Below are 27,856 nucleotides of genomic sequence, written 5' to 3' on the forward strand. Positions count from 1 at the left end.
TTGATGCTATTAACTTTTAAAGTACTGCTGTTGCTGAAAATAATCTATTTTTCATAAGACATAACAACAGAGAAAAGGATAATTAGATAATAGCCGATCTTCATGCCTTTTTATCTTACTAGTCAAGTGGTTCCTTATACATCATTGGGTAAAAGCTCTGCTTTTAAATAATGTCAGTGAATTCAGTATTTGATTATCTACTTTGAAGATTCTGTGATATCTATGCTGTTCTATACTCCAGGATCAATCCTTTTAAAAATACAATCAAATATACACCTGGAGTGACAACAGAATTATACCAAGCCTGACTGTCATTAAGGAACACTCAAGATTACTTAAAGATGAAAACTCAGATACCTGTAGACATCTGACATAGAATTGGGTTCAAAATCTGAAAGAGTATGTATTTCAGGAGCTGTGTAAATCAAATGCTGCTGGGATGAACTTGATCCATCAGGAGAATCTTCTTTTCTGTATGACTGCAAACCATAATCTAAAATGGAAGAAAACAGGAAAACTATTCAGTGGATACTTCCCTGAAACGTGTACAGCAGTACATAGTAATACAGTTAGTCTAAAAAAATTAATTTTCTCTATTCTAAATGCACATTTTAGTCTAGAGATAGTGGGGTTGAGTGGTCTTTCCCCCCTAAACTATTGCAAATACAGCATCTGGAAAGCCAAATATTTGGGCAAGACTGAATGACAGCAGGGAAACTGAACTACGTGATCCACCACAATCAGAATTATTTTATGATTTTATGAAATTATTTTCAGATAATAGTCTCACCTCAGTGCAAGAGTTAGCATGTAAATACAGGTTTCTGTTCTACTTTGTCCCTTGCTCCTTATCTCTGGTGGCAGGTTGCTCAAGTAATTGCTAGTTAGACAACTAACAACTGAAAATCAGATGGTGGGCGTTACTTGAACACCACTAGCATCAGAACAAAGGCAGCATACATGTGAAACATCTTTCCATCTATACTTCTAGCCTAATATAGAAGGAATTCTTAGCATATGACTCAGAATCAGGAAGAAGGAGAAAAAAACAACTGACTTCTGTTTTCTTTCTTACGTAAACAGCACTCTTCTGAGTGTGTGGAAAGTCTGGACATCTGGTTTTATCTGGAGTGACCTCTAATTAAGATGTTCCTAGGGATTGAATCTTTATGTGGAGGTCACTTTTAAAATAGGTCCCACATTTGTTATTTGTGAGGTCTGTTTGACATTACTGCATCCAGATAAACCACGAAGATTTGAAAATGCTACAGTTTGACACAGAAAAGAATCAAAACAGCAGTTGCTGAATGATTTCACAGATATCTTGTTTAATTGAGAGGAGCTATGCCAAGGTGATGCAGTTGATGCAATCCAACTATGTTTAATTTTTATGTTTTTCTCCAGCATAGGCTCCAAGCAGAGTAGACAGCTCTGAAGGCAGAAGGATACTGAAGGAGATGGAGAAGCAGGCTTGGCCTCACGTAGGAGCCTTAGTCATGGGATGTACCACTGAAAAACACATCTGCTGCTGCTGCTTTTAAGACAGCTATAGGTTAGAGAGTATGATCACTACTCTGGGCAAAAAGTAGAGGAGATGATCATTGCCTTAATTTCCTCTGGCAGCTGCAAACTAAACTAGACTCTCCAGTGGTTTTCCTGTTCCCACAGGCTGTCTTCCTTCACCAAGAGCAGACCTGACCTGTAGCTCCATCTCTGGGGAAATACAATTCAGTGCTGTGAACAAGACTTAAAAGCACTGAGTTGAGACTGCTTTTCTCCATTAAACCACACTGTGCTTACCAATCATTCAGCATTACTTCATCTCTTTACACCATTTTCCATGCCTCAAGCTTCCCTCTCTACGAAAATACAGAACGAGGCAGAGTTTCTGCTCAGATATTGATAGACTGAATAATTTGTAGGATCTGAACTGTGCATCCATGGCACGTACTAAATGACTCGATAATGTAACATGAAGCTTGCTTCAGCATAAAGTGCTGCTAGTGGAGTCTGGTATAGTCAGCAATTCCACAAGAAACGTCAACATGAAAGCACTTTGGAAGAGTATTCTGCGTGAAATCTATATTTAGGGGATTAGCTGGACAGTTTTGAAAATTTTTTCTAGCTTTCTCTTTACCTGCAATTTTACAAACCCACCGGTCATCTACCACACAGTTATTAGACTTCAACCGTCCATGATACATTTTGTGGTGGTGGAGATAAGCCATTCCTTGAGCAATATCAGTAGCAAAAGAAAACCTGAAAGTCAAAAGTCAGTGAGCTAGTATTTCCACTTTCACTCAAGAATGGCTCCAAAGCCTACTAAAGCTTACAGAAACTAAAGCTTTCAAATTGTGTCCCCATGCTCATTTTTCCAAAACATTTAATGTGACTGTTTGAAAACCTGTATCTCTCTGAGCTCACAGGCCAAGACCACAAAGCTTCTTCTAGAAATCGTCAGTACTTTTGTATCCTTGGGAGTGCTTTCACATGTTTACAAGTGAAACAATTTTATTATCTTGCTTGCTTTATTTGGAAGGTTTCCTTCCTGAAAACCACTTTCCTTTGCTGAAGGCAAGCATACCGCAGAAGCAGAAAGGAGATGTCAAGATTGATCTCAAAAACAATGTCACTGCCTTTGTGAAAGTTTGACATTGACAATGTGAGCTCATTTCCTGTATTGGTAAGAACAATAAACCACTTGCAGGTACGCTAACCATTTCACCAACATATCTTCACAAACAAAGATGTAGTGGGGTTTAGTTAAATAGGGACACCTAAGATATTTGGGAACAAAGTAAAGTTATATGGCAAAAAAGGGTTTAAAAATAGTTTTGCAGTATAACTAGAGAAAAAGTTGAAAGCATTGCAAGGACTAAACATATGATTTCTCAAAACATCCCAAAGGCAAGTTGGACTGGATATTCTTATTTCCTCCCTCCCTCCCTCCCATCCATGGATTTTTTACCTGAAACCCCAGTTCAAAGGAATATCTTCATTGAGGAGCACATCACTCAGGCTGCCTTTAGGGCAGTACTCTGTGACAATGGCAACATTTGGAACTTCTATACAACCTCCAATGAATTTGCAGAGATTGGGATGATCAAGTTCCCTGTGAAAATCAACAAAAAATCACAGAACAACAGTAATTTTCACAGATCTCCCTCCTGGTTTTGTAGCACAACTGGAAAACCAAGTGCCTTGTCTCACAATGTAGAGAAAAAGTAAAACAGACATAAGAAAATTTTGATCTTTGCTCTCTTTCAAGAAAAGTTCGAAAGAAAGTGGAATATGAATTGACAATCATATTTGGGAAGATTTTAAGCCCTAAAAATCAGTATAAAAATGGAACAACATACAGCTCTAAGATTTCACTTCTTACCTCACTTGCTTTACTTCTTTACGTATGGTTTTAGACAGTGTAAATGCCTTCTTCATTATTTTCTTTATGGCCACTGTTCTACCATCACTGAAACAGAATGAAATGCTGGTTACAGTTTTAAGGCACCTTCAGAAGCCAGCAATGCTACAAAAATGGGCTGCAAATAGTTTGCAACAGGGAACAGCTTCACACCTCTAGAGATGAGGAAGAGAATTTAAGCTTGTCCATATGTGGTCATAAATCTGAATCTAAGACAAGGGAGAGGACCCTGTTTCTTCTGATAAAGGAACCATTAGTGATTGTATTCAATCAATCTGTAATGAATCAGTTGAGGCAGTTGAGGCAGTTTGATGATGGAGTAGCAGCAAAGGAAGTGTCAAGCTAGAGAAACACATACAGCCACCTTCCAGCTATCCATTACTTCTGGCTGCTGTTCTGCACATCCTTCATTGACATTTAACATATTTTTGTACTCATGGAGTTGATAATTCTCAGCAAAGAAGCAGATGAGTTTGGTATAGAGCAAAGCAATTTTCCTTTTTAGAGTAAAGGAACTCAGTGGAGATATCTGCAGGAATTTCAGTGATGATGACCATATAAATATAGAATATAAGGTGTCTAGTGTAGCACTTGCATGAGACTGAATCCCCCATTCTTATATTTTTCACTCTTGATAAATCTCTTTGACTTTGATCATCTGAGGAAGGTGATGATGACGATGAAAATGTCACCATTCAGAAAGAAGTAAAAAATATCAATGCTGAACACAGTATTTCATCAATGAAGTGGCTGTGATTTTCCACAATTTGTGCTGAAGGCACTTTCTCCCCCAATGATACAAATACGCTTCTTTATCCTGCAAAGCACAGATCCTTCCCTGTTTATTCAAATGATAAGTACTGTTTCCAGTTTTGCACATGTTCTGCTCCTACCCATTAATTTTATCACTTCTATAGGAAAAATTGCTTTTTGGATGGCAGGATATATCTATATAATTTGTCCTTACAGTTACATGATATGGACCTTTATAATTTGATTCAGAGGTAAAATCTCTGAATCTTGAGTCGTGCCAGCTGGTTAAAGGACAAGATTTCTCATGTGCTACTGTAGAGGATGCCCTTCTTTAGAGCAAAGAACCAAGCTTGCTCTGCCTGCATTTTAGAATAAAGGGTTTTATAAAACTCTTGGTTACATTTGAACAGCAAGGGCCATTCACTAACAGATGCAGGACATCTCATGTACCAACAATCTTTTAACAAGACCCTAAGAGAAAAGGAGGAACGAGACAACCAAAACAGAAGCCTGGCATGTAAAATACGACACAGTCAAAATGCAATATAGTAGTCAGATAAATGATCTTAACTTACCAGACTTGGCCTAACAAGATAAATTTTTCACTGCCTATCAATGTAAAATAGCAAGAACCAGAAATCAAGCTGAAGCTAATATAATAGATATTGCAGCACATGAGTAATATATTGACTTACTATCTCCCAGTCTGGGTGAAGTATTTCCTCCTGGCAGCTGCTGTGCAGGAGCTCAGAGCAGTAACACAACTGACACTGGAGTCACTGGGTGCTGGGGGAGCACTCACCATGCTTCCTGTAGCTGTCTGTATAATGCAATCTAAATGGGATGTGGGATGAGAAAAGGTACATGAAGGTTCCTATTTATGCACAGGTGGAGACTCCAGGGGTAGAATATACAGGGAAGTCTCAAAATCTTTGCATCTCATCTACCCTTGTTAATACTTAAGAGAGAAAGCCATTGCTTGGAATGCGACTGCTGGATAAAAAGTTAACAATTTCAAAGATGATTCATTGGCAGAGATATGTCTCACTAATCCTCAGGATTTTATGCAGTTTTCATTTCTCTGCTCTTGAGATGATTAGCCCTTGCTGCTACATAGAAGCTGAGGACAGAACCCAGGCAAGGAGAGTAAACCCTGTGCCATACTTTAACAAGTCTATTTGGAGCTCCTAGAAGACTGCAAAGTACAGGAATGTGGGAAGTGATTCTGACACCAGAGAGAAGTAAGAGAAAAGCAACAATACAGTAAGAGAAAAAAAATCTCAGTGATTTTTGATGTACATTTTTTAATGTTCTGTTGACCAGCTCACAGTAAAAACAAGGACTTCAAAACAAATTTAATGAACGACATATCATGTCAAAATCTCCAATTAAACCCCAGATTTAGCCAATTACTCTCAGAACTGCTGAGACCTCTCAGCTCTTCCTGGTAGAAATATCTTGCTGAGGAAGTTCAGCATCTCACCTTGAATCAGGACTGCCATGTTCTCACACCATAGTATTATCCATATGCAGTTCAAAATTGCATTGACATTTGAAGCTTTCTACTGCATTCCACCCAGAAATACATTACAGATCCCTGAGATAGCTTTGAGAATAAGACTGCATATATATCTACATTTCTATATATAGTGCAATACACTAAAAAAAAAAGAAGATATCTTTAAAAAATAAAGCTAATTTTTCATAGTGAGTGCAACATACCGTGTGTAAAGGACTGGTGATGTGCTTTCATTTAGATATCTGTGCATTTCAGGCTACTGTGGGCAGATCTGAACAAGTGTATCTAGAGAAGACATGATGTCTGTGACCTTATAACGTTATCAGTCCTCATTAACTTGTTAATCATCACTCTTAGAGCAATAATCTCAAACAGTATTGCTGCTTTGCAGGCTTTTTTCCATGACAGCCACATCTTTCATCTTGGAGTATTCTAAGTAATTTTAATCAGTAATTTTTTTTGATCATGTTTCTAATTTCCCTCAGTCTTTTCCTATTGCTTTTCCTCACATGTGATGCTTATGGCATTTTCTAATTTACCATTAGCTGCAAATTTTGCTCGTGTTACTTTTTGCTGTATTGAAAAACACTTTTCTCCAATTCTGTTTTCACAAATCTGGATTGAAATTTATTTTGGTTCCTGTAACCAAATTGATTTATAAGCCAAAATCTCTTATTTACAACAACAAGGATATTTTATCAAAAGTATACAAAAATTAATGTTCAAGTCTAAGGCTGAAATGTATCTCTACTATATATTGTCACAAGAACATCTTGATATTGGCAGCCCAACAGGGGAAGCAGACACCTGCCAGCAATTTCTCCCAGAGGCTGAAAATGAGAGTATGTACAATCAGCAGAGCAGAGTTGTATAGATTTACCCTTTCTAAAGATCTAGGTATTGTTTTCCTTCTGAATGCAAAATCAAGGAACAGCAAAGCAAATAATAATATGTGTCTTAAGTACAGCAAAATAAAGCATATAATAACACCTGAATTTATTCTTAACTTGTTTAATTAGAAAAAATTAAATAATATTTTATAACCAGAAGATAAAATAGCAAAAACCCCTCCAAACCTCTGGCCAAAATTAATTACTTTTTGCAGCAAGTCTGCCACAGATAGCATACACTGAGAGAAGTTAAGATAGTGCTATATCTCCCTCAATATATTTGTGCAATTCCAGGGCAACTTAATGAGATGAATGATACAGAAAGGTATATCCACTGAAGCAATTGTAATTTATTTCATCCAATTTCACAGTTTATCTGTTTATTTTGGGGTGGGCTTGTCTTTTTCAATTAACAAATCAACATAAAAAAAGCCAAGGAAACTATTTGAAATAACTTTTTCATCTAAAGTTTTGATAAACAAAAATATGAGTGTGCACCTCACAGAAGTTACAAGGATGAAATACTGGATACATCTTTCAAAAATGGCTTTACTTTTTGCAAGACCCTTAAAATATGAACAATATAATTGAGATTATTTCTCAAAATTAATAAAGAAACTGATCACAGTTTCAAAATTACAAGTTACTAACCTTGTTTGATGCTGGTGAAGTCTATAATCCAGCTTTCATCCCAAAGCATCTTTTGCTTTTGATATTGAAACCACTACAAAAGTAAAAAAAAAAAAATCATTTCTAATGTAGCCCTCCTGTCTTTGAAGGAATTGAATCGGAGATTATTTTTATGAAATATGAGAATTTAAAATTATCCAAACTAAATCTGAAGTGTAAACATCCAACATACATCTTACAGTAACCTTCAGTAACCTTAGAACCAGAAGCATTAATAACAGGCTTAGAAGAAAACAGTATGTAATAAATACATTAAAAACAGAACAGATTACATGTCATATTTTGCATTGTCTACAGACTCTCCATTATTGTCAACATTTATGCATTTACACTTCAGCCTGGACAACAGATGAAGGGTTTACATCTCATGGAAGTGCCCTATGTTATGGAAGTACATGACAAGAACACACTTCATCCCAATCCTGGGATAAGGAGCAACGTATCTTTTGTCTTGGAATAGAATTAGCCCATGTCCTACAAATTAGGCCATATTATGTCAAATACTCTATCTTAAAGAATATTAGGTAGGGATTCTGTGGCTACTTTGTAAAGAAGGCATTGAGCTAATAGTTGATTTTTGGTAGAGCTGGCATACAAAGCTAACACTTACAAAGTGTAAATACATGCTTTCAAAAGAGATAAAATTATGCAGTTGTTATGACTGCAGTCAATGCCAAAATGTCAAATCAAAGCAGCATTTTACCATCATTATACCATTTTTTAGTGCGAAATTTAATATTAGGACTGATGCATTCATTAAAACAGGTAACAAAAGCCCAGATATTGGACAAGGAACAGGTTGTGCAGATTGTGTTGATATATTGGTTGAAATGATGAGAAATACAGAGCTCACTGAATCAAAATTAAGTAATCCCATTTATTTCAAAAGGCTTCTGAGGAAAGAAACCTACATTTTATCTTGCAAAGGTGTGACTGTACAAAGAGGTATTAACAAGAAGTGAATACTAGGCTTGCTTCCTTTGACACTAATATTAAAGGAATCCTTTCTTCTACTCGAAGCATTAAAGAAGGCATTAGCTTCCCAGATGGCTCCTTTTACATTATATCAATTCCTGAATTAGATAAAATAATCTTTCCTATCTTATTACAGTAAAACCAGTAAAACTTAAAAACCTCATGATGCTGCTATTGAAGAAGTTAGCAGGAATATGTCTACAGAAATGAAAGAAAGAAAAAAACCAAACTACTCCAAAACTACAGAGAAACAGCAGAAATAACAGATTAATTTTGCTATAAGAACTTTAAATAAACATATGCAAGAATAAGAATCCCCATTGCTCTTTCTAAAAAGCCAGTTATCTAAAACTACCTAAACTTCTTTTCTGTCCAATTGCATATTTCTATCAGCTCATGTGGTTTTACTGGACAGCTGCTACAGTCATTGTCACAACTTCCTTGTGGATTATGAATGCTCAGTTAGCTTTCAACAGGGCTTCTGTTCCTAACTCACAAAGTCACACAGTGAGGCACAGAAAGACAAACAAATATAACGTGATTCAGGATCCCTTAGAGCCTCAAACTGTGGGCCATCAGCTTTCTCCTACTCACTCCCTCTCTGTGAAGTTGCCTACCTCAGATGCTCGCTGCAATTGCAGTATCAGATGGAAAGAGAAGGAATCCCTGAGGCAATCCCTGTAGTTTTACATGATATATGGGCCAAGGTCTAAATAAATTACCCATTATGAACATAGTCAATACAATGACTCTAATACTGTCATATTCACCTGCTAAATCTCTGCTATGAAACTCACAAATGCGTTTTTTTCAAGATGCAGACACATAAGGAATGTAGATTCTCTTTCCCAGAAGCTCTCTTAAGGAATAAACCATAATATCATTCTCTCTTTATACAGACATTGTCATTCAAAGATACCCAAAACTACTTCTCCACTATTGATACACTCCTCTCTCCTCATTCCCTTTTGGGTTTTTCTTCATGAGCCTGCTATAATAATTGATAACTATTGTGCAAAATTAATGACTTTGAACTGAACCAAGCTGGTTCTTACACTAAGAAAATGAACCTATTAAAAAAATCAACTGACCAGAAGAGAAAAAAATAAATTATCCTCTCCCTATGATTCTTTTGAGAATATTCCAGTTTGAATGTTTTGCTTTTAAAGTTCTGTTTGGACTCTGAGATTTAATGGCCTCTTGTGGAGATACTCCCTTAATGAATTTACCTAATTTGTTCTTGAAATCTTTTATAATTCTGGCCTCCATAGGGTTTTGAAGCCTTTAATTCCATAACAGAGTTTATTGTGACTGAAAAATACTCTTACTTTTTTGGCATCCCCTACTCCCCATGTTGTGGAAAATTTTTTTTTCCTTGACCATAATCTACCCATCCCCTTGTTACATTCCATCTCAGTCTTCTCACTTACAGGATGAAAATCCCTAGTACAATGTGCCTTCCCTCGAAACGAAGATTTAAAAGTTATTTCCTTTCTTTCTGTTTTTTTCTGTAGCACACAGTAGCTGGAGGCAGAAGAAAATCACTCCCTCTGCTAAGGGAGAGCTCCACTCTGTCTAATAAAATCATGGAAGAGAAAGGAAATAAAAGAATAGAGAACAGATACTTACAACGACTGTCAAAATAAAGCCAGTGCAGACCAAACATATTGGTAAGGCAATTGCTATCCTAACATCAAGAGAAAGAGGGCATTCCCCACAGTCTGCTGGACAGATAGAGCAGCCTTCTTCTTCCTCACAAAAGCCATCTCCACAGACTGATTAGAAAACAAAACACACATCAGAAAATTTTAAGGCAGTTTCATCCATCCACAAGATTGTATTCAGATTTAAACATGTGGTTCTTGACCTGGGAAACCTCAGAGTCCCAGAGAGAATAAATTTTGAAGAATTCAGAGATACCATCCCAGCAACTTAAAGAACAATTTGAAGCTCTGAAGTAACACAGGTTCTCTTCGATCAGGTTAAATGTTAATTACATCTGAGGCTTTGACATGTTTTGTATATAAATCACTTCATTACTTATTGTGTTTCTCATTATCCATGCTTTTTTTCCTGAAACTCAAAGTTCTTCAAGGCCAGTATTTTCTTTTGCATTCTTTGTATTAACCCAGCACTTGTAATCCCCAGAAGCCAGGGACCCTTTCTCATCAGCAGCAGCAGCAGAACACACTGGGGACTGCACAAAGAAATCTTGCAACCCACACTTCAGGTATTTCCTTTACTTTACTACAAGGTCTTATATAAATTATCAGAAATATTAGATGTAATTTAAAACAAAAGTCTTAAATAACAAATGTCCTTCTCCCATGTCTTGAATGGTCTTTCAATTTTACCTCTGTGACTAAACTAATATCATGCTGTACTTCAGACTTGAGAGGTGAGCTGAAGGTATTATTCTGTCATTATGTAATTTTTTTTAATAAAAAAAACTAAAAAAAAATCCACTGCTCAGTAATAATTCTGTTTCAGCCTCATTAATTCCAGTATAATACCAAGATAATAACAGAAGTCACTTTCTGTCTCAGGAGTAGAGCTGCATTTTTTTAAATTTCTTCTCTGATATATTGTAAGTTTCCTGGAAAATTCAGCTGCAGTTGTTTTGAAATGAGTAGAAAATTCTATAGATAAATACTTCTATTCACACTGGAGTTGCTTTATGTTTCTTTTTCTTTTTTTCCGTAACATTGCAAAATATATTCTCACACTCCTAGAAGAGCAGCTAACAAGAGTATAGTGATGACACTTTGCTTTAGCCAATAACTTTCTTCAGGTTGTGTGTTTAATTTATTAAATAAGTCCACTTTTAAAATTTTACATCACTAAGAGAATTGCTACAGTTATTTCTGCTTCCCTTTGTACAGGTATACTAAAGAGAATGAAAGACTGATGCCCTTGGGAGCAATTTTTAATGTGAACAAGGGAACCAATATGGATTTCTACCTTTCCAATATGTTTAAGACTAGTCTGCACCCCTTCAGAGAAAAAGTGTCCAGATCCTCAGAACGCTAGCTGGAGGAATTTTCTCACATTCCTATGAACTGCAGACAAGCCTTGTAGTACCTGAAGCCATTGGTCATGATATTTGACTTTACTTATTTGACAAGAGTGGCTTTCTACTGTTCTAGATTAATACAACTGTTAGAAGCTCAAACACTTTTTCAGACTTTAGTGTTGTGTGAAGAAGAATTTCAGGAAGCCATTTGTGCATTTTCAAAGGTAGGCTGGGGTAGGAGTTGCTTCTGCTCTTGGTAACTATGCATGAATGATAAAAGCATTGAGATTTACAGTCAATAAACAATTACCTCACATTTTCATTTTATATCATACCTACTGCAGGAAGGACTGTGGTTTTTGCTTCCAGAGCAGCTTGGAGTCTCCCAACTCTGATGTGTGCAATGAGAGAAGTCACACCCACGTGAACTAAAACAACCTGTGAAACAAGTGAAAAAGAACAGCAAGCAACAAAACTTCACTTGCATACAGTAGGCATTTATAAGAAGAACTGACCAGCTGGGGTCTCCTTCAGAAGAATTTGTGCATTTTTTTCAAAATCCACTAACTACCTAAGTTGTAAAGGTGATGCTTCCAAGTCAAGTCAGTTGGGAATTGATAGTTCTCAGCCATATGCATAATTTAGACAATAACACATACAAATAAATGAAATGGGGAACATGTTCATGAACTGCATTAAATTACTAGCAAGTAAGCTCCAAAAAGAGCAAATCAGGTAAAATCCTATATGCAATAAATACACTTTACCTTGGCAGTCCAGTTTCTTTGGCTCATTTTGCCAGCAGTAGACAAAGTGTGAGTAAATATCTGACCATCATCTGGAATCCATGGACCACATATTCCTCCTTTAGCCTTTAGTAGATATATTGGTTATGTCAGTATACCAAAACATAATGAAAGTCCTAGCTCCTCCTCTTTTACTTTCTTAAAATTGCTTATGTTCGCTAACAGCAAACATAACTAAATATATAACTAAAATATATAACTAAATTATATAACTAAAACTGTCAAAATGCCACAGCACAAGCCACGCTGTTCTGTGACAAAACAACAGAGAAGCAATCGTTTCTATATTCAATTAAAATGTCACATGTATTGTTATTTCCTAAAATGTGAGCCTCAGCAGTGTACTCATAGAACGAGTGATCTTATGAAGCTGGTTCATTTTCTGGATTTGCTGTGCTAGAACCAGAACCAGAATCATATTCCACTTTAAATATTTTTCTCAAGGGGTTTTACTGAAGTGTCACTTTCTATACAGCAGGTTTTTTTTTCTTTCATATTTAATGAGGAAGGGAGGCACTGCTTCAGAGCCTGTTGCAGAGCATTTCTCAATAAAGCTATTAAGATGTAAACCTCCTACAACAGCAAACACAGAGGATTAATTTTGGCTGTCCAAAAGATCTTGTAGTTTTTTGTTTACTAGAAGGGATTAAGCCTGTCTCCTAACTCCAGATAGTTCCTCAGACACTTCTTACAAAGGACTGTAAGTAATAAACCAAGTCAAAAGAAATGGAGCACATTAACCAAAATAAAATGTTTTAGAACACATGACACTGGAAAAATAAAACAATGAAAACCCAAACTCTTCTCAAACAATTGGAAAAAACTTACTTTGAAGTCTATGGTCAATCTTATGCAATGATATTCAACTGTGTGGCAGTCAAATAATTCAGACTTCCTTTAAGCAGAAACTCAAATATTTTGAGTATTGTGAATTAACCAAATTATGCATGTTGGTGAACATGCTTTTGCCATTTCCACACCATAATTCCAGGAAGAACTAATCATGGAAATAGAAATAATAGAGGTCACCACACCAGTGGGATTTTAAGTTTTTTACTATGGTTCTAGACAAAAATTTTGATGTCATGTTCCAGCAGGCACTCCTCATTTAAATCAAAGTCCTGGTGCCATCAAAGGCTTTCAGGGAATCATTAATAAAACAAGTCCTTAAGAACAGACTGCCAAGAAGCAAACTAGAGCAGTTGTGGAGTTGTTAGACCTTCCCACAGAAGGGTGTACAAAAAAGCTGCAATATTTGTAGGCTGGCTTCCTGTTACATCACCTTTGGTCACAAAGAATGTGTCACATTTCCAGAAGGCAGATTAACTAGAAAAACTGGGCAGCTGCATGGAAGTCCTCATGCAGGGTAAGGCTTACCGCACAGATGAAAAAAAAATAAATAAAGGTGTTCCAAACCATATTTTTAGAATCAGAACTTTTAAGTAGTCATTTAAAGAGGGACAGACTAAGCAGACAGGTTAAGAACGGATCTTGCATTCACACCATGAACAAATTTTGCTATCCTGTATTTGGATTCCTTTGATTGCTTTGATACAATGAAGAAAAATCACTCCATCTCAGGACACAAGTCCTGAAGCTGAGGTTCTACAAGTCATAGACAGTGACACTCACCCCCCTCAACTCCAGCAAATCAAGCAAATTATTCACAGTCTCTCTACAAAATAGAAAGACTGGAATACCTCCAACTGACAAATTGCCCTGCTTGTTTTAGAATTCAGTGATCTGTTTTTCTTTGTTGGCTGCACAGTGGTCTGAGTTAGGTAAACTCACATGGATGAAACAACCCCACTGAGAGATTCTGAGTACTGCCTTGCAGCCTCAGCATCCAGGGTAAAAGAAACTCTAAAACTGACAGACATTACCACAGTGGTTTTAGTGAACCATAATTTGTGAATACATAGTGAACTATATAAATTTGGTCTAATTGTAATCACAGAAATACTTTACAAACTTGAACCTGCTTATTACAATGATGTCTCATCCAGTAGCAAGAACAGAGCACATGATGCTGCACCATCACACTAACCATGAAGGCCAAAGGGCAGGAATGAATGTTGGCATGGTGGATACAGCAGTTGTCCCCATTTGCATCCTTCCATCTGACAGGACATTCATGCTCTTCACAGAATTCCTTTGCAGCAGTAACATTGCTAAACAAGCAGGAGAGAGACAAAACTTTTACACTCATTCCTCATCCACAAAAATTTCAACAAACACATGAGAGCTTGTTCTTCATCCTGCACAGAGAAATTGGCAGCAAAAACACATGCAGTGAAATAAACACTGTTTAACCATTTCTTTCTTTTATTTGTCTTCTGGTTGAAATGCTCCTAGAGCACTGGAGATTGTTTCCAACTGGAACTCTGCCTACTGCCATGCACTAGGGACTTCTAGCAGATACTCTGCTGCAAGCAGAGACCAACCTCCACTTCTCTTCCCAGCCTGACCAGGTGACATTACTTGCACTTCTTCATCTGACACAGAAAAAGACAGTATTAGAAAAGTACTTAATTAAGTTGGCATGTAATTCCATAAAGTACTTTTTTTTAGGGCTTCTTTTCAAAATGTATCTGGTATTGTGCATTTTTTATTCAATAACTTCATCATGACTTCACCCAATTACACTGATGCCCATATTGAGACTTACCAGCCTTGGGTATATCTGGGTCAGCCACTGCAACCTTTAGTGTTAGTTAACCAGATAACCTAGTCAAAATGAGATGCAAATTTGATCCTTTTGAAAAACTGCAGCATAGATTTTTTCCTCTTTTTATAAAATATTTGCCACCTGTCTCTATGTTCAAGGTATGTATAAGCACACAAAAAGCAGACTTTACAAAATTCTTACTGATTTGAGGGACTGGGTCTCCAAGAGAAGACTGGAAAAATCAGATTCATGCCAAGCAGTGAAAAAATCTGCTTCATGGTTAAGTTACCAGAACAATTAGTAGCCATACATTTCAGAAAATGTGATAAACAAATTTTAAGTAGTTTTTAAGCATACTACATACATGACCAAAAAAAAAAAAAATCAACTTTTTGCTGTTGCAAATAGATTATGGATCATCTTTCAATATGAAATAAAATAACTCCAGATAACAGCTTTTATAAATTGAACTTTGCAATGTGAACATTCGTGCAGAGAAAAATGTTTCTAAACATCTCTTACAAAACAGCACAGAAATTGGGGATCCATCCTCTGTCCTAAGTGTTCCTATGAAGGGATGGAGAATTGCTATTTACTGACAAAAGTATGAAATCAGAGTGTATTACCCCTGGACTCATAGATCTAGATCAGTAGATCTGGAGTTGCACCCCTACATACTCTCTACTGGTGATGTCCACAGTCACCAAAAAAGTGTGTGAGCTGACATATAAGCTTTTGAAGTGATTTTAATTCCACAGAAATCAAGCAATGTTGACCACTGAATTAAATGGATTCAGGGCTGGACGAGCCCTTTGTCAAATCCATGTTGTGCATTTGAATCATACTCATGACTGAAATGAGTGCAAGATACAGAAAGCCTGTGACTCATGCTTAAACTTCAGCTATAAATTCAATGTGTAGAGAAGGCAAGGAGTGATGTTCAGAGTTGCACTGCGACAGTAGTCATGTGCCCTGTCTCTGACCTAGCAGGTAAACATGCCATGGTGGTCTGAGAGCAAAGGGAAAAAGAGCAGGGCAAACGGAGCTATGAGAGATCTCAAAGATGGAAGGAATTAATGAAGAGCCCCAGAGTGTCTGTTCCAATTATACCACAAAATGTTTACACACAAAATCCTCATAGGATCATGACAGTATTTTTATAAGAAGTAATACCTGTGGGAAAGGATTCCATTTTGGACAGCATACTGATAAAAACTGTCTGAAGCAAAGACTGAATAGGTGACGTTGAAGGATTCTCCACTCACAGCCTTTTCTGGAGGCCTTTGTACCCATGTCATCTCCAGTCCTAGAAACAGTGCAATCATGGGTCAGAGTATTTGCTATACTTTTTTACTTAGAAGATAGATACAAACGTAAAACTTTCTCTGTAGTGATTTTCATCTATTCATAGGATCATAGAGTGGTTTGGGTTGGAAGGTATCTTAAAGATGATCCAGTTCCTCCTCCCCTGCCATGGGTTGGGACACCTTCCAATAGACCAGGCTGCTCAAAGCCCCACCAAACCCGGCTTTGAACACTTTCAGGGATGGGGCACTCTCAGCTTCTCTGGGCAGCCTGCTCCAGTGCTTCACAACCCTCTCAGTAACCCACTGAGTATTCTCCAATTACTTTTTATGAGCCAAAAAGAGTCATGCATTTTAGTGGCTGCACATTAATTGAAGAAGAGATCAAGAAGTTGGAGAAACACAACAAAAAATCTGCTCATCTTATGTAAACTAACTTTATTTCCAGTATATGGCATTGATGCTTGTTCTGGTACATTTGCTTTCATCTTTTGATCGGGCAATATTGCTCTTCATTCTCAGCTGCTTTCACTGAGACACATCTTATTATGGAAGAGGAACAGACAACTCTACTACACACAAAATTCAGTCAAAACCCTTAAACTCATGAAGCATAAATTATATATACTAATAATTATATATTTAAGAATGCATTCTCATGTGATAGAACCATATGGCATCTAGAACAGAGGACAGTGGAAAGAGTGCTATGAGGCATCTGTCATTTCCATTTTCACAATTTTAACTGGGAAAGATGACTTATCCCCATCATGTCTCTTGTCCCTGGGACTCCATATTCCCTCCTCTGGGCCTGATAATGAAGTGAGATAAAAGCTGGGAAAAGTTTTAAATCCATAAAGTTAACACCACCAAAATCTTCCCACTGCACTCACCTACCTTTTTGTCTATTGAATGAAGGTTTTAATTTGCACCACATCAAATACTTACATAATGCAACAATGTAATTCAGTTTGTCAGGAAGTATTAAATTCCTTCTGCAGAGGATTGGCAAACCTGCCTTACAAGAGATATTTTTTTGTTCTTGTTGTTTGGTTATGACCTCTTCTCTTACTCATACTTGTTTTAACAAGGATGTTCTTCACTTGCACTGTACTGAAACCACAATTTTCCCCCTAATTTACTCTCAGATTTAACTAGGCAAATTGTAAAATAACCTCTTTATTTCCAATCTCCCTTGCAAAGTAAAAACTCATTTTAATTGCTAACACTAAGTAAAAAACTATAATACAAAGACTAAAAAAAAAAAAGCTAGTGTGATTTGTACTAAAAGGTAAGAGCGTTGAGCTTCAAAGAACATGTGAGAATAAAGACAAAAGGTCAGCACAAATTTCAATTAAATTATTTTTTACTTCCTTATAACGGTCTCACTAAGGTAAACCAAACTCTTCTTTCAATGACAGTAACTCCCACATATAAAAGCTTTGAAGATCTTTTGTTAATTCCACAGCAATGAGGCTACAGTATATGTGTTTTGCTTTGCTTCTAGAAATGCCCAGAAAATGGCAAAGAAAACCTAAAAAGAAAGGCAGGATAGAGCTTGAAGTCCATTCTAAAACTGATTGTAATGAGTATACATTAATTAAGCAACCTACTCATGATAGTTTCCCTTGCACTTAGCAAAAATAGCTTTAAACAAGGCATCTGTAGAGCTGAACAGTCTTTTTCAATGTTAAATCAATGGTAAATTCATACAGGGATAAAAGTTGAAATGATCTAGAAAGTCTTTGAACTTCATTGTTCCAAAAGAATTAATTGGAGAATGTTTAACCGTAACATTGAACTAAGAGTGTGACATAGCAGTATATTTCCTGCAGTATTTTATTAGAATCATCTTCTGAGGTTTTTGGTTTTTTTTCCAAAAACCCTATTGAACTATTGCCTCTGGTCCTACCTTTCACAACATAAACAAAGTGTTCCTTCACACCAGTTATTTATTTATTGTAGAGTCATAAGATCACAGACGAGTTGAATTTGGAAGGCACATATAGAAACCATTCAGTCCAAGCCTGTGTTGCTCAAGGCAGGGTCATCTCAAGGATGTTTCTCTAGCCTTTGTCTAGTCAGGTTTTGGAAATCCCCAAGAAAGGTCCGAGGGTTTTTTTAGGTACTCATGGAACAGTTTTGAGCAAGGTGGAAAAGCATGACATAGAATCAGTGATTTTGCTTACTAAGCACAGTACACTTTCGAACTGACACTGCAAGGTTTCAGCAAGTTGATTTGCTACAATGCAGCACTGTCTCTATGCTTCGTTAGGATTAAGCTCCATTTGGTTTTCTAATGAAAAAGAAAATGTTTTCAGTTTCTCTCTGGGCAAATGGATCCAGCTGTTGTCATTACTTTTTCTGTTGGAACAACATATACTGGACAAACAATTATTCTGAAGTATCTTTCAGTTGTATTATTTCACTTATTTCTCTAGAAAGAGAGGTTGCCACTGATTTAGATGCATTTCACCACAGATAACATATGTCATAAGTAAACTATGATTATGAATACTTTGATTTTGGGGTTTCAGCCATTCCTCAAGTAAGATACCATCTTTATGACTCACTCACCTCCGCAGTCCAGCATGTTATACTCATCTGGCTTTTCCAGGGGCCAACAGTCATAGTCTTTGTTATCTAAATCATGCCACCCCTCCACTAACATCACCTGACCAAAAAAAAAAAAAAAAAAAAATAAAATAAAATAAAAGTGTGAGAAGAGGGAAAGGTAATCGTTCTACAGAAATCAAACAAATGCAGAAACATAAAAACACAGGCTGGCATAATTTGACCTATCCAACTCCTGTAGGAAAAAAAAAAAAAAATTAATTCTATACAAACACAACCAGTATGTTATATTGATCTGTCTAGAAACTGGTATGAAAGAGTTAGGGGACTTAACTAACCTTTATCTTCCAAAATGGTTCTTTAAAAAGAGCAGGTCATTCCAGAGAGACAGTTTACTTAAAGAGATTTTTTTCTTTGCTTTTTGAACGGCACTCCCCCCACTCCAAACTGCTGAGTTTCCTTTAATCTTTTATACCTAAAATCTTCGAATGAATAAATTTTTTATACTTTAAATAACACAATAAAAATTTTAACCATGTGAATGTTAATATACACAATGACACATAAAAGAAGGATTACATAAGCCTATTATAGGTAGAATACAGCATCATAATAGCATACAGATTGAATTAAACAAAAATAAAGTATACATTATATATGTAGAAATAATATAACAGATTATATTAATCATGCATTAAAAATACACTTAAGGGTGTATATGAGCATATCAGAATACTCTATGATAATGCACTCTGGACTTATTCTATTTCTAGTAAAAGATAATAGTTTCTACTCATAAAATCTGGTACTGTTTTTCTATATATTATTAAAGCAAAATAATCTACTGTATTATGCAATTGCTTATCACAACACAACGTGAATGGAATAAAATAGAATGACACAATTGATTTTTCCAATATATCTTCCATTACTCTTGTTTTGTACATTACTAAAATAAAAATCAACTGCCTAGCATAAATGGCTGTTTCACTGTAAAAAGCCATACACAGTTCTTCCTGTACAGATCAGAGGAATAAGTTCTGGTAAGCAGATCTAGGTAGACCTACCAATAAACTGAGGAGGCTTCGGAGCTCTACAGCTGGTGATTTGACAGCTCCCATGCTCCCTAATGTGCACCCAGCTCACCAAGTGCCAGAGCTGCTTCTGATGTTGCTGTTGCTTCTGAATTAGATACCCTCGCCTAGGAAGGGGGTTGCTAGGCAAGCTGATCCTGGCAACTCCAGCTGCTGCAGCTGTTCTGCCTCCTCCTTCCCTCTTCTTCCACTTCATGGTGGAAACACCTCTCTACACCTCTCCTGAAACCCTTCAAAAAACCCCCACTTGTTGTAGGGGCAGCCCCTCTCTCCTGAAATATGTGCCTCTTACTCGAAAACCAACTGGGGGGATTTTCTTGCAGTGCCTTGTCAAATATGAGCACCATCTGACCCTTAGGCAGATTAATTGATTGATGCTGTGGACATAAACACAGAGACATAGCCAAGCCCAAAGAAGGAGACATGGATAAACACCAAGGCAAGCAAAGGCTACCAACTTTAAGTTGTAAACTTTAACAGTAAGGTTGACTAGCTGACCAGCTTCCTGAGCTTCCTTCCAGCCTGAATCGTATGAGACCCTGTGACCTCAGTTTCTCAGTCCCTGAAGGTGCAGAACAACTTCTATCCAAGTCTCCTGCTACATACTCAGGTGAAATAGACTCCTGTGTAGCCATGCTGATACAATAAAGACATAGATGTGTCTATGAACAGCTGTTTGCTGAAGCCCTGCCAATACAAATCTTCAGTTGTGATTCAGCTCTCCTGAATATTTCTCTATGTTGCCTCTTGAATTCTGCCTCTCAGCTCCATCTGATATTAAGAATCTTAGTCAAACTGCTTGAACTTCACTATTTCTTGCATCAAATGGCACGAAAAAAACTGCAATGTGTGCCCAAATAACCTTGAAAAAGCTGTAGATAAATTAAAAAATCTGTTTGGCTTCATTCATTAAAGAGAAAGCTATTTTATAAACTAATATGTTTTAGGCTGAAATTTTATGTTTGTTGTGAGATGCTAAACCTCATGCATATTTTGTCTTACTGTGCTTCACTATGACAATTTCACCCAAATGATAGGTTTCACCATGTGGAAGTCTTTTAGAGAATTTCAGCATGCCACTTTTTTGTAGTTTCGGTTTTTTCCCCCCACAATTACCAACTTAAAATAACCCACTTATATTACATCTTGTAAAGGTTTTATTGGCCCTGTGTTTTAGGATATATTTTCTTGATAAGGAATTTACTGGCAGGGAAGCTTTATAGGAAGGATTATAACTTGTTAGATACTTCAGAAGCCAAAAGATTGCCTGACTGATCCTATTTTCCTTAACTGGACTGACAAATATGCAGATGACATTGATATCATGATACAAGGACTGCAAATATCATACATTACCTTTACAGCTGCTTGTCTATCACCTCATTCAGAATTCCTGGACAATGGCCACATGTACTTGGGAACCTCGGATTAAAGACAGACAGACAGGAATGGCTGGTAAGTGCATGATTTAACAATCTATCCCAGCTACTTTATCTGATTTAACAATGTATCCCAGCTACTTGAGATACACATTACCATCTCTGCATGTAAACAGAGAGGTACTGGAAATTTTAAAAACAAAACCACTACAATATAAATATATAAACCTTGGAGAAAAGAAAGAATTGACAGCTCAGTGAGCAATATATTCTTCACCTCTATCCAGAACTCTCTGTATATAAAAGAAATCAGAAAAATATTTTAATGAAGTACTCATCTTAATAATATTTGCTTTACATTTGCTACTTTTACTGCTTGTAAGTTACACGTAGTAACATAATTTGCATTAATATCTTAGCATTCCATCATACCACAGATGAGTCTATTATCAAAGCCAGACCAAATCTAGCATAGATTAAGTGAATACTGTGTACTGTTGCTTGACTTAGTGCAGTAACACTGAACTCTTTGGCTTCTTCCCTTCAAAGGATCTCTTAATCCCAAAAAAAACCCCTAGGTAATTTCTTTGATTGAAATTAAATTATCAAATCACTTTATGTTTACAGATGCATTTCTATTATGTTGGCTGGACTCAGATGGTCCCTTGAGCTACATTATTTCCATTTCAATAATTAACACAATAATAACTTCTGCTATGAAAGAAACAGGGAAAATAAAGATATTTCAAAAGTTTATGACCAAGAAAACTTCAGATATTGTTAAAAACACGCATTCTTGTTAATGTTTTAAAAATCAAATAAATATAAATTTGTATTATTTGTAGCAAATAATAACAATGGATAAAATATTGATGAGCAGAAGTTGCCACCTACTTTCTTTCAAGTATTTAAGAATAGAATTTACAGCAGTAAGTCAAAATAAAAACTAGTGCGATGAAAACTTTAGATATCCTTGAATATTTATTTATTCTGATACTCGAATTTTCCCAGTGGTTCTTGTCTTGGAAGCAAAATGAGGTTACTGGGTTAAAAACAGACCAACAAACAAACAACAAAAACCCTCCTAAGATCCAAAACAAACAAACAAACAACAAAAACAAACAATCCCCAAAAATCAACAAACCCAAAAACCCCCAACCTCCTCCTGCCAAAATAAAAAAAAAAAAAAAAAAAAAAAAAAAAAAAGCCAAAACAAAACCAAACAAACAAAACCAAACAAAAATAAAACTCTACAAAAGCCACTACCCGAGTATATTTGGCATTTAAAAAGCATGGCGTTCCAAAGACACCATTTATCAGATTCATGAGGGCTGTGCTGTGGTTTGTGAAATCAATAGCTAAAGCTTTAGTTCCCAGCACACGAAACCCCATTCAGAGTACGCTCACGCCGTGCAAGGGTTGGCACCCTGCTCAATGCTACACCGCCCCAGTTCCGAGCATCTGCAGCCAGATTACCCACGCTGCTCTCATCCTGGAGCGGCAGCTCCGAGATCATTCCCCGGGCACGGCCAGAGCACTCTGACACTGCTCTCTGCTGGTCCCCTCGCAGCACAGCGGCAGCCAGGCTCCCTCCGCGCCCGGGCTGCCGCAAGGACAGCTTCCCCTGGATGCACCCACTACGCCAGGTCTGGCTCCAGGGAAGCCTCACCTTGATGCACCCACAGGGCGCGGTCTGGCGCAGGAAAAGTCCTCTTGAGGCACGAAGTGGAGTACAGGGCAGCAGCGTAGCAAAGAACCTGTCTGGTTTCAGGTTCTCACCAGGCAGATCAGCGGCAGCAGATGGTGGCCTTCTACCCTTCCCAAGAGCAGAGCGAAGCACTGAGCAGCCACAGGAAATTCCCAGGGCTCTGGCACAGCACAACAAGGGATCACACCTTCGCTGGACCACCCTAAGCACTGTTTATGCATTTTCAGCCTGCAGAGAAAGGGTTTTGCTCACCTATGCAATGTAGCCCTAGTGACAAAGGCTGCTGACTTTTGCCTTGTAAATCCACACTGAAGCAAACAACTGGAAGGACAGGATCAGGATCAGGATCAGCACAGGATTCTGGTTCTCTCCTCGTGGTGCTGGTCTCCCAGGCTTTCTGCTGCTTATGAGATGAACTGGACAACTGGATCAAAGCCTGATCTGGTTACAACTGCTATGATGACTATGGATTACCTTAAAAAGATTCAGTGTTTTTTTACTCCCACCCTTTGTTTTTTACTCAAATTTCTTGTTGCAAACACTTATTCAACTAACACACGTGAGCTCATATGGTTCAGTGAGACTTACACCTCATCTGAGCCTCGGTTAGCAAATTTGAAAAACAACACCACATTTTCTCCAGAATCACGGATAATTTAATTAAAAGACTAAACTTTTTAATAAGTTTCACAGTAGATTAGTAGCTTCAGAGGTACTGAGTGCCCTCAATCTGCTGGGAGATCTGAACAGGTGACAAAGTGTGGGTCTGAAGAAATGCTGGAGACCAGTAAGCCTTGTACACACACCATCACTTAACTTTGTAGTATCTCTTCATCTCTCTAATGCATTTTTCCAAATATTGAAAGTTTGAGAGAATTTCGAAGAAAGAGGTCTCAAGCTGAAAAAAACAGTAATCATACATCAAAAAAAAGAAGTGATGACACTGGTTTTCAAGGATGTGAAAGGTTAATGTAAGGTGATTAATCTTTGATGACAGTTTAGTTACAGCAGAAGCAGCAGCTACATACTTACACAAAGGAACAGAGCGGGCAGGCAGTATGATAAAGCAAAACAGATAAACACATAAAAAGGTAACTATAGCGAGTGAAAACTACAGCAAAGAAACTGCTTATTCTGATGACCACCCACAGCATTGTACATACCTCAGAAACTCAGGGAAACATCAAAAAAGCAAGTGGCATTAATTGCTGAAGGTGGCAGGTAGTCTTCCCCCCAGTCTCAGGTTACTGAGAATACTGAACAAATGTATGCTTTTACAGATGCATTCCTCAGGTTCATTCTAGTTCATGAGGCATCATAGGAAGGCTTGTTCTGTTGCTGCACTGCGGGTTTGAACTGGTACTAAATAAACCTAAATATTTAATTTATTTCAAAAAATGTCAGAAAATACATCAAAACTTGAAATGAATAGTAACTTGCATACTTCCTCCAGGTTGTATGAAGACTGTCACCTAGAATACGTCTTGACTTGAAGAAGAAGCATTTTTCCTTAAAACTATTCTCTGTTTAGAGGATTGACCAGCACATGAGCTATTGTGGAAAAAAAGCAGTATTCTAGAATTTTCATCATGTAAAACAACATGTAGTTTTCCTTCTTCTGAAGAGAACATAGAACAATGATAACCAAGAATTCTACAAGGAAAACACTCACAGGTAGAAAATTAACAGGTAACAGTGATTATCTCATTAAGTGAAAATACTTTTGTTATTTGATGTAATATATGACTGAAAGCCTCTAAAGAGACTGGATAAGAAAAAATGAACTCTCAATTCTCAGATAAGCCACCAAGAACTTTATTTTCAAAGTAATCCAGGTTAAACTTCAGAAAATCTCAGCCTAAGTACATAACTTAGTATAGATTTCTGCAGAAAGGACTTTCCTGAACAAACTTTTATGTTCTTCTGTGTCATTGTAACATATCATGTCAATGCTGTAGTTTTTCAAAGGGCATTCATCAAGTCTGAGAATGCAAGAATGAATTTTAATTTGTCAGGATGACTGCCTGGGAGACTTAAGAAGAGTGGGTCCCAGTTCAGCACAGAATAATGTGAGTTTTCAGCTGAGCAGAACATTATTGATGTTCTCAAATTCCTCCCATCTTTCAGTCCTCCCACACAGGCAGAAACATTACAGATGTCTGCAGTGCTTAAGAACAGAAATCCCGGCTGCTCTTAAGATCTTCTGGAGGACCTGGGTAATTGTGACAGACAGCAGCTGAGGAACAATTCTGTTCCTAGCCTGCATCATGGTCTTAAGATACACAGATCATTCCATTGGTAGTATAGTGGCATTCAACTGAAATCTGCCTTTTTTCTTAGAGTTTTTCCTGTCCTCCTCACCTCTCACTGTATTAGTCATTCCTATTCCCAGAACTCTTCAATGATTTTTTAATTTGCTCGTATTTTTATGTACAATTAGAACTCAACATCTATGGACATTCCACACAGTCCTTCTCTCCACCAGAAAGATGTCCTGATAAGCCACAATTGCTTCCACATTTCCAAGATGTCAAGAGATCAGGAATTCCTGAGAGACACTGAGAGATCACTGAGACATGGTGTCTCTTAACTGAAGGAACATTTAGGTTTATTGATCATCTCTTTGGATCAATCCAAAAAGAAAAGAGACATTAAGTCACTTCTGCATATGCCAGGCTCTAGAGATCTTTTTAATCTCTCCTAACCTGTTTTTAATAGCCTTCAGAAATGGAACCTCTATCCCTTCCTTTGTGGTAATCCAAGGCTTCACTACCCTTCCTTGATAGAAGGATTTCCCCATAGCCCCAGCAGATTCTATCTTGCTGTAATTTCAGTTCAATACTTATCCCAGCTCAAAGTCTCCACTGCTCTGGTTTCTGCCAGTTACTATGTATTAAGATGTCTTACACAAATGTATTCTCACATTTCTTCACAGGGAAAAAGGATCATCCTAGTTTCTGTAACACAATATAGGAATAAAGGCAGGTTTAAAAAAAATAAATAAAAGCAAAACAGATATTTCAACTGTATAATTCACACTTTGTCCTTGGATTTTTGTGATTACTAATGCAGCCTAGGATCACTACCATGCAAGCACTCTCATTCTGTAATTAAAATAAATGTCAGTTACGGAGATAAATAAAAATCAGTCTTTCTTTAATATCAGTCTTTCTGCTGATGGAGACTTTGTCTTAATAAGCTTTTTAATCTGTGCCTTAAGTGAAGCAAACTTTGTAAATGTCCAGGTTGGCATAATGCCATTTTTTAGAATGTTCTGTGACTGATTAGTTGTCACAGGTAATCTAGTAGGAGAAGATTTTTGTATGCTACTGAACCTGAAAAATTCTTCTGCTATTCTGGATTCTCTGGTTCTTTGGGTACATTACTTTTGCTGCTGATGTCAGACATGTCTTTATTCCATCAGAAAACACTGGGAAGCCAGGAACTTCTTTCCTCAGAGAACAATCCACCACTTGCACTGTAGCTTTGACACAAGAAATAGTGGCTCAAATGGCGACTGAAAGGAAGAGACAGAAAAGAATCCTGGTTTGACTTGAAACCCAAATACCTGATGTGACATACCTGTAAGAAATAAAATTGGGTAGTCTTTGTAGCCACAAGCAACTACCATCTGCTCAGCCTCACTTTAACTGAAATCCCTGGCACATGTCTTTGCTTTTCCCAATGACATGCTAGCTCCAGAATGGAAAACTTGAGAACCTACTGCAAGGAAAAATGTGGGCATATGAAGTCATATTTATAATAAGGATTTTTATTTTCTATTATTTCAACTTGATATTGTTTAGGTCTTCTACTAATTGCTTCTTCTCCTGTTTTTTGATATCCCTCTCCCTTCAGAGAGTACACTCCAAAGTGGAATCCTTAATGACTTCTAGTACCATCTGGTTGGCAAGAAGCATCAGATGATTCTACCATAAAGTATTTCAGTGCTGTGCTCTGTACTAGCTAGGAGTTGAGTTGTATCTTCTCATCTTATACATTTCTTGCACACCCCTTACTTCCTCTATAATTTAGGTTTTTTCAAATAATTCCCTGGATTTTAAAATTCCAAAATGAGATTCACAAAGACATAAAAGCATCCAGACCTGATGCCCACTGAATCTCCACATGGCTTTCTGACATTTAGTTCTGAAAAAATCTCATTTTTATGCATTATGCATAAAGCGAGTAATAAAAAGGAAACACAATCCTAGCATGGGTTATAAGTGACTATGCTCCCTGAGCACACCCCTCCATCCTGGAAGCTACCTGCCTGGTTTCAGGGCCAACACAGACAGTGCAGCACTCCAGCCACAAAGCCACATGTAGTTGTGTCACCCGAGAAGCCCTTGCAGGGACACCTCCTCCTCTCCAGGATCTGCTTTTGGGCGTGACTCTCACGCTTGCTTTCTGCCAGAGCTATATTGCACCTATACTGCCCACACCTGGCCAGGACCCTGTTGATCTTAACCCCAATTCTGACCACGTGGATTTGGCTTCCTGGCTTGAACTTGGATTTACCTCATCACTGTGTATTAATCTGTTAACCTCCACTTTTGGCTGGAGACTATCTACACACCTGTCATGATTACCCTCCTCTAGCACAGTAGACCTGGTTCTTTTTGGGGCGATGGTACTCTTTCTGAATCTCCCTCCCTTGTGAAGCACTCTGCCTTTGCTCAATTGACAAGGATACCTCAGCTACAATGCTGGGGGGGGGGGCGGAAAATTCAGAAGTATTAAAAATAAATAAATAAAAATAATGTTCAGGAGTAAGTATGCAATAAAATAAAATTTTAGCCAGAAAGGAAAATGTAAATGCTTTGCTCAAAACCTCACAGATATTCCTCTTACAGTATCTTTTGCCAAACTATTTGTAATTGCAAAGATGGATTTTTGTAAAGCACTTACTCTTTACAAACAGGAAAATATTTTCATTTCTTTTTGTTTCAGTAGAAAATTATCAAGACAGGACAGAAATCTATGCATCATTAACTTGAAATACGGAAGTTATCACTATTTTTGGATTATCAGTGGTTTCAGTAGTATTTTAAAATTAACA

The 27,856-nt window shown here is 37.2% G+C and overlaps 1 protein-coding gene across 1 annotated transcript in view; it reads right to left on the minus strand.

Annotated features, from left to right (window-relative positions):
• The window catches only part of LOC130265444 (atrial natriuretic peptide receptor 2-like), a 33,754-nt gene extending 14,020 nt beyond the window's left edge, over positions 1-19,734 (minus strand). The window contains exons 1-13 of the mRNA XM_056514545.1: positions 19,681-19,734; positions 18,617-18,713; positions 15,909-16,041; positions 14,115-14,238; positions 12,029-12,133; positions 11,597-11,699; positions 9,878-10,023; positions 7,235-7,307; positions 4,750-4,783; positions 3,383-3,469; positions 2,969-3,112; positions 2,138-2,259; positions 358-493 (exon numbers count right to left, since the gene is read on the minus strand). Coding sequence (XP_056370520.1) covers positions 358-493; positions 2,138-2,259; positions 2,969-3,112; positions 3,383-3,469; positions 4,750-4,783; positions 7,235-7,307; positions 9,878-10,023; positions 11,597-11,699; positions 12,029-12,133; positions 14,115-14,238; positions 15,909-16,041; positions 18,617-18,713; positions 19,681-19,734 — 1,358 coding nt within the window. The remainder of the gene's footprint in view (positions 1-357; positions 494-2,137; positions 2,260-2,968; positions 3,113-3,382; positions 3,470-4,749; positions 4,784-7,234; positions 7,308-9,877; positions 10,024-11,596; positions 11,700-12,028; positions 12,134-14,114; positions 14,239-15,908; positions 16,042-18,616; positions 18,714-19,680) is intronic.
• Between the last annotated feature and the right edge of the window lie 8,122 nt (positions 19,735-27,856).

Source organism: Oenanthe melanoleuca, chromosome Z (genome assembly GCF_029582105.1).
Source record: "Oenanthe melanoleuca isolate GR-GAL-2019-014 chromosome Z, OMel1.0, whole genome shotgun sequence".
Lineage (NCBI taxonomy): Eukaryota > Metazoa > Chordata > Aves > Passeriformes > Muscicapidae > Oenanthe > Oenanthe melanoleuca.